General features: G+C 38.4%; 1 protein-coding gene across 2 annotated transcripts in view; it reads left to right on the plus strand.

The window, feature by feature from the left end:
* NPSR1 (neuropeptide S receptor 1) overlaps nt 1–13,892 on the plus strand; it is a 232,989-nt gene that overhangs the window by 182,812 nt on the left and 36,285 nt on the right. The window contains exon 4 of one of the 2 annotated variants that reach the window (XM_010587176.3): nt 9,002–9,095. The exons of the other annotated variant lie outside the window; for it this stretch is intronic. Coding sequence (XP_010585478.1) covers nt 9,002–9,095 — 94 coding nt within the window. The remainder of the gene's footprint in view (nt 1–9,001; nt 9,096–13,892) is intronic. 2 annotated transcript variants of the gene reach the window in all.

The following is a 13,892-nucleotide window of genomic DNA, read 5'->3' on the forward strand; positions in this document are numbered from 1 at the left end:
CCAGACATATGTCCTCAAGCTTCCATCTGTTCTCCAAATGGTTTCCCATATGTTGTTGATGTGTAGAGTTTTCATTGTTGACATTTATGAATTGACTATAATTGTACTTTGATTTCCTTCTTGACTTGAGTTAATTATGAGGGTGTTTAAATTTCCAAGTGGTATTTAAGAAAAAAAAAGTTGCTAATTCCAGCTTTTATTCCTTGTTAGTTTAAATATGTGATTTGCATAAATTCCACTTTTTAGAATTAATTGAGATTTATTCTTGGTGGTTCAGTATACAACCAGATTTGTAAATGTTCTCCAAATATTTCACAAGAATGTACATTATTCTTATGTCACACAGTTTACTTAATTTTTTCCTATCTATACATTTTTGTTTTTTCTCCATAAAACATTGAAATATTTTATATATATTTAGTGTTATGTTACTTGTTACATAAAGTTTATGAGTGTTCTACTGCTATAATGTATTATATCTTTTATCATATCTTTTATCAATATAAATAATCCTTTCATCCCATATAATCTGCCTTGAATTTTACTTTGTTTAATAATAATAACATAATGAATGCTTTCTTTTAGTTTTTGCTTGCATAATACACCTTTGATCATCACTCTATTTTTAAACATTAATAACATTATTTTCAATGTTTCTCTACTAAACAGTATATAGTCAGATTTTCAGAGGACTTTGTAAATAGTGTTTGTTTCATTGAAGGAGTTTAATCTCTTTTTTAATTGTATTTTAGATGAAGTTTTACAGAGCAAATTAGTTTCTCATTAAACAATATACATATAGTTTTCTGACATTGGTTGCCACCCCCACAACATGTTAACACTCTCCCCTTCTCAACCTTGGGTTCCCCTCCTGCTTTCTTGTCCTTGCTCCGGGGCTGGTGTGCCCATTTAATCTCATTTTGTTTTATGGGCCTGTCTAATCCTTGGATGAAGGGTAAACTTCAGGAATGAATTCATTACTGAGATATAAGGGTGCCCAGGGGCCGTATACTCAGGGTTTCTCCAGTCTCTGTCAGACCAGTAAGTCTGGTATTTTTGTTTTTTTTGTGAATTAGAATTTTGTTCTACATTTTTCTCCACTCTGTCTGGGACCCTCGATTTTGATCCCTGTCAGAATAGCCTTTGGTGGTAGCTGGCCACCATCTAGTTGTGCTGGACTCAGTCTGGTGGAGGCGTGGTGCTTATGGTCCATTAGTCCTTTGGATTAATCTTCCCTTTGTGTCTTTGGTTTTCTTCATTCTCCATTGCTCCAGACAGAGTGAGATCAGTGTAGTATCTTGGATGGCCACTCGCAAGCTTCTAAGACCCCAGATGCTATTCACCAAAGTAGGATGTAGAATGTTTTCATTATAAACTATGTTATGCCAGTTGAGCTAGATGTTCCCAGAGCCCTCAGCCCAGTAATTCAGTCCTTCAGGGAGTTTGAATGTGTCTATGGACCTTCCGTGACCTTGCCTTAGTCAAGTTGTGCTGGCTTCCCCAGTGTTGTGTACTGTCTTAACCTTCACCAAAACTACCACCTATCTACTGTCTAGTTAGTGTTTTTCCCTCCCCAGGCCTCCCTTCCCTCATAACCATCAAAGATTGTTTCTTTCTCTGTGTAAACCTTTTCATGAGCTTTTATAATAGTGGTCTCATACAATATTTGGCCTTTTGTGATTGACTTATTTCACTCGGCATAATGCCCTCCAGATTCATCCATGCTGTGATTCAGCATTATTCTTTATCATTGTGTAGTATTCCATTGTGTTTATGTGCCATAGTTTCTTTATCCATTCATCTGTTGATGGGTACTTAGGTTGTTTCCATCTTTTTGTTATTGTGAATAATGCTGCAATGAACATGGGTGTGCATATGTCTATTAGTGTGATGGCTCTTATTTCTCTAGGATATATTCCTGAATGGGATTGCTGGATCATACGGTATTTCTATTTCTAGCTTTTTAAGGAAGTACCATACCATTTTCCAAAATGGTCGTACCATTTTGCATTCCCACCAGTAGTGCATAAGAGTTCTGGTCTCCCTATAGCCTCTCAAATATTTGTTATTTTCTGATTCATGTTAGTAATTTTGGGGTGAGATGGTATCTCATTGTGGTTTTGATTTGCATTTCTTTTAATGGCTAGTGATCGTGAGCATTTCCTCATGTGTCTGTTAGCTGCCTGAATGTCTTCTTTGATGAAGTTTCTGTTCATATCCTTTGCCCATTTTTTAATTGGATTATTTGTCTTTTTGATGAAGAGGTATTGGATTTTCTTATAGATATTAGAGATTAGACTTTTGTTGGGTTTCTCGTAGCCAAAAGCTTTTTTGTAGGTTCTCTTTTTTTTTTTTACTCTTTTGGTGAAGGCTTTTGATGAGCATGAGTTTTTAATTTTTAGAATATCCCAGTTATCTTGCTTATCTTCTGGTGTTACTTTAATTGTTCTGTGGTAAGGTTTTAATGCTGTTTTCTTGTTTTTCTAATTTGTTTGGTCATGAATTGTGTAAGCTAAAAAAAATCCTCTAAAAAATGTTGTCATTAGGTGCTGTCAAGTCCATTCTGACTTATAGTGACCCTACCTACAACAGAACATAACAAATGAAGCACTGCCTAGTCCTGCACCATCCTCACAATTGTTGTTATGCTTGAGCTCATTGTTGCAGCCAGTGTGTCAATCCATCACACTGAAGGTCTTCCTCTTTTTAACTGACCCTCTGCTTTACCAAGCATGATGTACTTCTCCAGAGACTGGTCCCTCCTGATAACATGTCCAAAGTATGTGAGATGAAGCCTCACCATGCTTGCTTCTGAGGTGCATTCCAAGACAGATTTGTTTGTTTTTCTGGCTGTCCATGGTATATTCTAAAAGATATCTAAAAGATATCCACGTCCTAATCTCTGGATTTTGTGAATGTTGCCTTATATGACAAAAAAAAAAGAACTTTGTAGATGTAATTAAAGACCTTGATGTGGGGTTATTATCCTAGATTCTTTAGGTGGATCCTAAATGCAATCACGTGCATCTTTACAAGAAAGGGGCAGAGGGAGATATGAAACAGACGGAAGGGGGGAAAGAGAAATGACCAAGGGTTCAGAGATTAGAATGATGCAGCCAAGTAATGCCAGCAGCCACCAGAAGCTGGAAGAAACAAGAAAGAATTTTTCCCTAGAGCCGCTGGTACAGGTGTCCTGGCCAACACCTTGACTTTGGACTTCTGGCCTCCAAAATTGTGAGAGAATAAATTTCTTTTGTGTTAAGACACCAAGTTTGTGGAAATTTGTTACAACAGCCATAGGAAACTAATAGACTAATTTTATCCTTTCTTATTTTATTACAGTTTAATTTTTTTAATTTACTATATCTCTATCAAAGTAAAAAATAAAAGATATCTAAAATAGGAAATTTAACAAGATCTTCTTCCTTCACCCTTTCCCCTCCTTGAACTCCCTGGGTATTTTTCCGAAATATTCCATAACTATTTTCATAGTCATTTTGTAACAATGTATTTTTTCTGATTTCATTGCTTATAATAGCCGTTATTATTCTATTCCCTTCCCTCTTCTTGAATTCTTAATTTTGAAACAATTCCAAATCTGCTGAAGTATACCTCAAAGATTTTCAGGAAAAGTATGTAATGTTATATTTTCTTCTTTCTCATATATCCAAGAAGATTGTTCTTTCTCTTGGCACCGGAATGATATTTACAAAATTCTTGGATCATAATTTTTCTTTCAAAGCTCTGCACATGTTGTTATACTGTTTGCTGGCATTTTTATCATGGAGAAGAGACATGACAATTTGAGATGCATTTCTTTTAGGTAACCTTTCTTTTTCTTTTTACCCAGCCTACATGTTTGAAGATGTTTAATTCCTGAAATTAAATACTCGTATTGATTGTGTCCGAAAGCACAGTAGGTCTCTCTTTATTAATGTTGACTGCTTCTTAGGGCACTCTCTCTTTCAACACCTCCTCCTACTCTGGATTCTGAACGTGTGTCATCCACCTCACTCAAGAGACCCCAAATGTCTAGAAACTCATGGTCTTCCAACCAGGACATTCTGCCCCATGGATTCCACGGTTGGGTGCCCTGTTTTCTATCCTCCATGAATCTGCCCACTTGGTACATTCTTGCTTTGTGTAGCCAGCCTCAATTATTCTAAACTCATGAATCACACATTGAACCCTCACTTTTCTCTAAGAGGACAATTGTCTAACTTCTTTCTTCACCTTGGCCATCCTTTTTCTTTTCTCTCCATTAATCTTTTCTTTTTTTTCTTTACCAAAAGGGGAATTTCTTCTTATATTCCCCAGAAAAGGTCTTCAATCTCTAATTGGTCCTCAGAACCCCTCCCTGTGGCACCTTCTGCAACACTGTTGCTAGAATGTATTTTTGGTAATGTTTTTGTTATTGTTGTTAGGTACTGTCCAGCCGGTTCCTTCTCATAGCAACCCTGCGTACAACAGAATGAAACACTGCCCAGTCCTACACCATCCTCAAAATCATTCCTCTGCTTCAGTTTATTGTTGCAGCCACTGTGTCAATCCATCTTATTAAGGGCCTTCCTCTTTTTCACTGGCCCTCTACCAAGCATGATGTCCTTCTCCAGGGAATGATCCCTCCTAATAACATGTCCAAAGTATGTGAGACGAAGTCTCGCCATCTTGGCTTCTGCATTCTAGCTATACTTCTTCCAAGACGGATTTGTTCTTTCTTTTGGCAGTCCGTGGTATATCCAATGTTCTTTGCCAAAACCGTAATTTAAAGGTATCGATTCTTCTTTGGTCTTCCTTATTCATTGTCCAGCTTTGCCATACGTATAAGACAAATGAAAGTAGTATGGCTTGGGTCAGGCGTACCTTAGTCCTCAAAGTGACATCTTTGCTTTCCAACACTTTAAAGAGGTCTTTTGCAGCATATTTGCCCAGTGCAATAGTATGTCATTTGATTTCTTGAGTGCTGCTTCCATGGGCATTGACTGTGATTGCAGTTAAAATCAAATTCTTTACAACTTCAGGGTTTTATCCATTTATAATGATGTTGTTTATTGGTCCAGTTGTGAGATTTTGTTTTCTTTATGTTGAGGTGCAATCCATACTGATCTTTGATCTTCATCAGCAAGTGCTTTAAGTCCTTTTTCCTTTCAGCAAGAAAGATTATGTCATCTGCATATCACAGGTTGTTAATGAATCTTCCTCCAATCCTGGATTCTTCATATAGTCCAGCTTCTCAAATTATTGGCTCAGCATACAAATTGAATAAATATGGTAAAAGAACACAATCCTAACGCACAACTTTCCTGACTTTAAATCACGTGGTATCCTCTTATTCTGTTCAAACAACTGCCTCTTGGTTTATGTATAGGTTCCTCATGAGAACAATTAAGTGTTCTAGAATTCCCATTCTTCGCAATATTATCCACAATTTGTTATGATCCACACAGTCAACTGCTTTGCATAGTCAATAAAAGACAGGTTAATATCTTTCTGGTATTCTCTGCTTTCAGCGAAGATCCATTGGCATCAGCAATGATATCCCTGTTCCTTGCCCTCTTCTGAGTCCAGCTTGAATTTCTGAGCATTTCATGTTGATGTACTGCTGCAACTGCTTTTGAATTATCTTCAGCAAAATTTTACTTGTGTGTGACATTGAGATTGATAATTTCTGCTTTCTGTTGGATCACCTTTCTTTGGGATGGATACAAATATGGATCTCTTCAAGTCCATTGGTCAGGTAGCTGTCTTCCACATTTCTTGGTATAGACAATTGAGCATCTCCAGTGCTTCATCCATTTGTTGAAATATCTTAATTAGTATTCCATCAATGCCTGGAGCCTTTTCACCAGTCCCTTCAGTGCAGCTTGGACTTCTTCCTTCAATACCATTGGTTCTTGACTATATGCTACCTACTGAAATGATTGAACTTCGGCAATTCTTTTTGGTATAGTGACTCTGTGTATTCCTTTCATTTTCTTTTGATGCTTCCTGTGTCCGTCAATATTTTGCCACCAATATTTTGTTGTACTGTGGTGGCTTGCATGTTGCTGTGATACTGGAAGCTATGCTACTGGTATTTCACCCATGGTGGACCGGTTCCAGCAGAGCCTCCAGACTAAGACAGATTAGGAAGAAGGACATGGCAGCCTACTTCTGAAAAAAATGGCCAATGAAACCCTTATGAATAGCCACGGAATATTGGCTGATATAGTGCCAGAAGATAAGTTCCTCAGATTGGAAGTCACTCAAAATACAACTGGAGAAAAGCTGGCTCCTCAAAGTAGAGTCGACCTTGATGAAATGGCATAAAGCTTTAGGGACCTTCATTTGCTGATGTGGCGTGACTCAAAATGAAAAGAAACAGCTGCAAGCATCCATTAATAATTGGAACATGCAATGTATGAAATATGAGTCTGGGAAATTGGAATTCATCAAAAAATTAAGTGGAATGCATAAACATTGATATCCTAGGCATTAGTGAGTTGAAATGGACTGGTATTGGCCATTTGGAATCAGCCAATCATATGGTCTGCTATGTCGGGAATGACAGCTTGAAGAGGAATAGCATCTCCTTCATCATAAAAAGAATATTTCAAGATCTATCCTGAAGTACAATGCTGTCAGTGATAGGATAACATCCATATGCCTGTAAAAACTCTTTGCCATTAAGTTGATTCCAACTCATAGCAACCCTATAGGACAGAGTAGAACTGCCCCATAGAGTTTCCAAGGAGCTACTGGTGGATTTGAACTGCTGGCCTTTTGGTTAGCAGCCATAGCACTTAACCACTACTCCACCAGTGTTTCCTTATGCCTATAAGGAATATGGAAGGACAGTTAATGACTATTATTCATATTTATGCACCAACCACTAAGGCCAAAGATGAAGAATCTGAAGTTTTTTTTGTTTTTTTTTTTTTTTTACCAACTTCTGCAGTCTGAAACTGATCAAACATCCAATCAGGATGCATTGATAATTGTTGGTGATTAGAATGCAAAAGTTGGAAGCAAACAAGGATCAATAGCTGGGAAATAGGGCCTTGGCAAAAGAAACAACACCAGAGATCACATGATAGAATTTTGAAACACCAATGACTTATTCATTGCAAATATCCTTTTCAACAACATAAACCACAACTACACACGTGGACCGCACTGGATGGAATACACAGAAATCAAATCAACTATATGTGTGGAAAGAGATGATAGAGAAGCTCAATATCATCAGTCAGAACAAGGCCAGGGCAGATTGCAGAACAGTCAATTTCTCATATCCAAGTTCAAGTTGATTCAAAACCCAAAACCCAGTGCCCTCGAGTCGATTCCGAACAGTTGAAGCTAAGGAAAATCAAAACAAATCCATGAGAGCCAAAGTTAAACCTTGAGTATATCCCATCTGAATTTAGAGACCATCTCAAGAACAGATTTGACGCACTGAACGCTAATGACCAAAGACTAGATGAGTTGTGGGATGACATCAAGGACATCATACATGAAGAAAGCAAAAGGTTATTAAAAAGGCAGGAAAGAAAGACCAAAATAGATATCAGAAAAAACTCTGAAACTCACTCTTGAACATAGACTACCTAATGCGAATAGAAGAAATGTTGAGGTAACAGACCTGAACAGAAGATTTCAAAGGGTGGCTCAAGAAGACCAAGTAAAGTATTATAATGACATGTCCAATGACCTGGAGTTAGAAAACCAAATGGGAAGAACACACTCAGTATTTCTGAATCTGAAAGAACTGAAGAAAAAATTCAAGCCTCAAGTTGCAATATTGAAGGATTCTATTGGGACAAAATAGGAGCCCTGGTGGCACACTGGTTAAGAGCTTGGCTGCTAACTAAAAAGTTTGCAGCTCAAATCTACCAGCCGCTCTTTGGAAACCCTTTGGAGCAGTTTTACTCTGTCCTATAGGTTAGCTATGAGTCAGAATCGACTCAACGGCAACAGGTTTGGTTTGCTTTTTTTGAATGGGCAAAATATTGGTAATGTTAAAGAAATAAAAATAATAAAGAAAAACAATGAATTTGATTATTTCTTATTCAAGCCAGTAAAAAAAAACAAAGATACTAATTCAGAACAAAGATTACTGTCACAGTCGTATAATTTCTATTTCATTTTAGAAGGAAGTCAGAGACTCACACTTAGACTAATTTTCTAGTTACTGTTATATGCTCTCTGGGGTTTGACCCTAAGGTTATGAGGTAGAGATTTAGCTGGACTTTTGGAAGAAATGAGACTCCAACTTGCCTGAAAAATTTGCACCTTGATCATCCTTTCATAGACATTTCATATAATTACATTTGAATATGTTTTTCATATAAGAGATATTAGCCTATTATATTCCAGTTTCCTTATGTCTAAAGAATGCAAATAATACCACACACAGGGTAATTAAAAGACATGAAGAAGACTAACAAAGAGAGAGTGGGAAGGAGAATGAGGAGACCCAGGGACTGACCTTGGGAACAGCCCTGCTAGGAAAGTAGACAAGGAAGAAAAGCTCTGATGTGTCAGTGCAATGGTTATAAATGATTCAAAATAGCACATGGATGCCCTGGAACTCCCCAACCCTTCTATTGTCTCTCAACAACTTTCACTGATAAAAGGCAAATGAACTTTTGTTTCCAATTATTCTGGAATGTCAATTGTGGCAGAGAAAATTAGTTCAGCTTTAAGAATCAATTACAAACAAATGTACCATGCAAATATCGAGAGGGTCTGATTCTGAAATGCAGGGTTTGCAAGCCAGGTAAGTGAGGGAGCAAGTAAGAGCTGGAAGCATTCTCACCTGTCACAGCTGCAATGCAAATCCCAGCACCAAGAACAGCAATCAGCTTCCTGGCTTCGGAGTCATTCTTCTGTCTAGCCCAACGCCCACCCCTACCTTGGTTCCGTCCCCAGGTTTCTAAATATCACGCAATGCTATTCTTTCTGTGACGTGCATTCCCTCACCTCTGTGAAGTGATGTACCTCCTCTCAATTCTGTCTTCAGGTTGTGCTGCTCTATGCCTCCACCTACGTGCTGGTGTCCCTCAGTATAGACAGGTACCACGCCATCGTCTACCCCATGAAGTTCCTGCAAGGAGGTGAGTTCGCTCGACCACGAGCTCTTTCGTGAGGAGTCATCCTTGGGTGAGGGTGAGACTGCTTTCACTAATATATTCTTTTTTCATATAATTTATTTTTGTTGTTTTTGTTGAGAATATGTAAAGAACATACAGAACATCCGTTCAACAGTTTCTATACGTAGAATTCAATGACGTTGATTATATTCTATGAGTTGTGCAACTATTCTTACCCTCCTTTATCTGAGATTTTCCTCCCACATTAACATAAACTCACTGCTTCCTAAGTTTCCTATTTAATCCTTTGAGCTGCTGTTGTCAATTTGATCCCATGTAGATAGATCGTGAAAGAGCACAATGCTCAAGGCAGGCATTCTTTACTGGTTAAGCTAAATTATTGTTTGGTTTTAAGAAGGCATCCATTAAAAAAAAAAAATCAAGTCAATGCCAACTCAGAGAGATACTCCAGGACAGAATAGAACTGCCCCTTAGGATTCCCAAGGCTATAATCTTTAGGGAAGCAGACTGACACATCTTTTTCCAGCAGAGCGGCTGGTGACTTCAAACCACCAACTTTTCAGTTTGTAGCCAAGTGCTTAACCATTGCACCATTAGGGCTCCTTAAGAAGAGTTCAGGGAATATTTTTTGTTTAAGGTTTACTAATATATTCTTAATAATAGCTCTCTTACTCCCCCTTTCTCCTCCTCTTTCTCTTCTCCTTTGTCATCTTTATCCCCTTCCCTGTTTCATGGGTCTGACTGTACAAAAAGATGTAGAAAAGAAAGCTAGGGAGCCTGGAAAAATGCTGATGGTTCCATGAATGGTCTGAAGCCACTAAGGAAGGTGGTTTGCTTGGCTTGCTTTGTGATCATTCACCTTGGTGCTAGTATTTCCCCCCCTTTTCCTTTAGAGCCACATTGACACGTATACCTTCCAAAGCAATGAACATCCTACTCAGCTTGCTCATCTCCCAGATACAAACTCCTGTGCCCTCCTTACCTCAAAACCCCAGGAATGATAGAAAACAATTTTGAATTGGTAATCATATTGGGAAACAAGAAGGAAAATCCTCCTTGATCTAGAACCAGTAAGGACTCTATGAATGAAGGAAGTGTATGGGTCCGAGGGAAAGCTGAAACAACACACGGAAGGCACACAATACTCACAGAAGATACTGCAGAAAAGCAGCATTATTGCAAGTGCTTCCTGAGTAGATGGCGTAAATGACAAAGGATTCAAGGCTACTGACAGGGTGATTCCTCCATCACAAGGAGAAAAGTTAATTACAGCATGTTTCTCCTCCTGCTGCCCTTCCATATCCCAGACAGGCAACAAGGATGGAGGTATATGCTTCCAAGTGGTAGGATGATGAGTTTGAAGAGAAAGAAAGGCATTCTGGGGGGGAAAAAAATGACCTGGAGGAATGGCAGTTAACTGGTCACAGGCCTAGCTCCCTCTCTGCCCATTCTCTTCCATGTCTCTGACAGCTCTCAAGAATCTAAATTTTAGTGACCTGCATTACCCTTCAAGCAGGCTGTGAAAACTGAGAAAATGAAGACCCTAACAGGGAATCTTGACTACAAGGATATAATTAAATATCATAAAAATGTGGCAAAAGCCAACATTGTGGAAAATAATAGATACTAAATTTAAAATACCATTCTGCAGAACTTACACCTAAGGAAACAAAATTAATAGCAAAAGCAGAATAAGACTTTAGAATACATACAATGAATGTCAGCGAACTGCAAGAAGGTGGGGAGATACGGAAATTTAGTTTACTATTGGTGGGCCTGTAAATTGGTGCAGATACTTTGAAGGGCAAGTTAGCCATATCTATTAAAATATAAAATGTACAGCCCTTTGATACAAAAATTCTACTTCTTTGTGTCTGGTCTCAAGAAACACCCACGTGTGTACAGAAGAAGGCATGTAAAAAAAATACACATATATTGTATAATATAGTGATGGTTAAGACTGGGTGTCAACTTGGCTGGGCCATGATTCTCAGTGTCTTGGCAGTCATATATTGTTGTGATCGATTCCTTGTTGAGATTTGATATGTAATCACTCCCATGATGGGATCTGCTGTGTGTAGCCAATCAGATGAAAATGAGTTTCCTTGGGCATGTGGCCTGCATCCAAATATAAGTAGACATTCTGGCTTTTGCCTGCACTGGATCCTGCAGCTGGCTCCTGCTCATCTGACTTTTGGTCCTTGGGACTTGAGCTAGCAGCTTACCTGTGGTCTTGCCTGCCAATCTTGGGATTCGTCAGTCTTCACAGCCTGTGAGCAAGAGCCCTGTTCTCCAACCTATCAATCTTGGGTTCACCAGCCTCTGTGGCTATTTGAATCAGGAGAAGCCTCTATCCTGATCCACAGACTTGGGAAGTTCCAGCCTCTACAATCGCATGAGCCATTTCCTTGATATAAATCTCTCACTGTACATATTTATATGTTTTATTGGTTTTGCTTCTCTAGAGAAGGCAGCCTAGGCCATATAGCATTGCTCAGAATAGCAAAAATTCAAGCTGACCTTGGTGTCTCTCAGTGGAGAAATGGCTAACTATCCTACGGTAGAAGTTTCGGTAGCTTATGTTCATTGAGTGCGTACTCTATGTCATGCTTGATGGTGCAGTGGTTAAGCGTTTGCCTGCTAACTGAAAGGTCAGTGGTTTGAACCCACTATCTGCTCTGTAGAAGAAAGATGTGGCAGTCTGCTCCGATGAAGGTTACCGCTTTGGAAACCCTATAAGGCAGTTTTACTCCATCGTATAGAGTTGCTATGAGTCGGAATCAACTTGATGGCAATGGGTGGCAAAATATATTACTTTAATCCTCACAACAGCTCTATAATCTAAGTTCTATTATTATATACATTTTACAAACAAGGCAATTGCAATCCAGAAAGTTAAAGTAATTTGCCCAAGGGCACAGTAAATGCAGGGGTAGGATTTGAACTCAGACAGTTGGGGCCTAATTCAGGTATCCTCAACATTACAACTCCTGCCTCTCAATGTGAATGTGGTAGATCCATGGACATGAAAATAGATACTGCACATTTTGAGTGATAAGAACAATGTGCACAATAACCTACGCAGTATGATGACATTAATGAAAAGAAAAAAGTCAAAACAATGCCAGATATTATGTAGACAAGGAGAAAGAGAAGAGCAGGAGAGAATGCAATACATATTGCATGAAAGAGTAAAAGGGACATGCATATTGCAGGAGAGAAAAAGAGACCAGAGAGTAATGTCACGGAGAAGATGGAAGCCAGGCGGGCTCAAACGTGGCTGAGCAGGCACAAGGCAATGACAAGTACACCAAGGGAAGAAGAGAAGAGGGGCCCCAATTTATTCATTACTGTTTTTTACTAAAGTGATTATTTCCTTAGCAACGACTCTAGAAAAGTTGACAATTTTAAGTTTTTTTGGGAAATAAAAATGTGAGAACAATTAGGAAAATGTTGACTAATAGTGAAGAGAGAACTACAGTGTCAGGTATTAAAACATAATATGACATGTTGATGATTAAACTAATGTGATACTGGGACCAGGGTTTTTCCTGGTTGCTGTCCAGTCGATTCTGACTCATGGTGACCCCATGTGTGCCAGAGGAAAAGTGTGCTCCGTTGAGTTTTCAGTGGTTGAGTTTTTTGGAAGTAGGTTGCCAGGTCTTTCTTCCAAGGCACCTCTGGTTAGCAGCTAAGCATGCTAACCATTTGCACCGCCCAGCGATTTCAGAACCAGAATAGTGATATATAAAGCACATAGAATTTCAAATCAGTGAAAAAGAAATTAGTCAGTCTCTAGTGGTAAAATAGCTGTCTAATAATTTGAAAAGAAGATCAGACCAACACATATCACAGTTAATTACAAAATAAATTCCAGTAGGAATAAAGGAGTAAAAGTTTTACACATAAAATTATTAAAAAGACAGATGAATAAAACTTGTATCAACTTGGGAAGGGAAAGACCTTCCTATGAAGAGCACCAAAAGCCAAGACAATGAAAACAGGTTTTACTACATAAAAAATGTAATACTTCGTTGTCCAAATAGTAAACCCAGTAAACGAAGAGCAAAAGTTCAAATAGAAAACATTTGTACTTTACATAACAAGCAAGGGGTAATGTCCTTATAAAGAATTCTGGCGGATAATAAAAATATAAGAATATATCAATTAAGATGGGCGAAGGACATGAAAACCAAAAAAAAAAAAACCAAACCTGTTGCTGTTGACTTGATTTCGACTCATAGCGACCCTATGGGAAAGTAGAACTGCTCCATATGGTTTCCAAGGAGTGCCTGGTGGATTCGAACTGCTGACATTTTGGGTAGTAGTAGGTCTTAACCACTATGCCACCAGGGTTCCCACCAGGATTTTGAAAGGACATGAGTGAACTTTAAAGGAATAAAAAAATGTGATAAATTGGAAACATAGGGGGAAAAAAAGCCAGTGCCATCGGGTTGATTCGGAGTGATGCTCATCTTGACCACTAAAGAATTGCAAACCTGAACATTCTGATAGGAAATTTTACCTATCAGGTAACGAGACGAGACGGAAGAACATTCAGTGTTGGGAGAATGTGAGGAAATGGGAACTTGTGTACCCTTCAGGAGCCATAAATTGTAGACGCTCTCAGGGGAAATTTAACAATATTTGCCAAAAGCTTATACATTAAAAAAAACTAGCCCCTAAGAATTCATCCTAAAGAAATAATCAGAGCAGTTAAAAAAAGATGTATAGGGATCATTTAGAATAAAAGATAATTAAACATAATTTATATACTTAATAATAGGCTATTTACAAAAT

This window comes from Loxodonta africana, chromosome 8 (genome assembly GCF_030014295.1).
Source record: "Loxodonta africana isolate mLoxAfr1 chromosome 8, mLoxAfr1.hap2, whole genome shotgun sequence".
Lineage (NCBI taxonomy): Eukaryota > Metazoa > Chordata > Mammalia > Proboscidea > Elephantidae > Loxodonta > Loxodonta africana.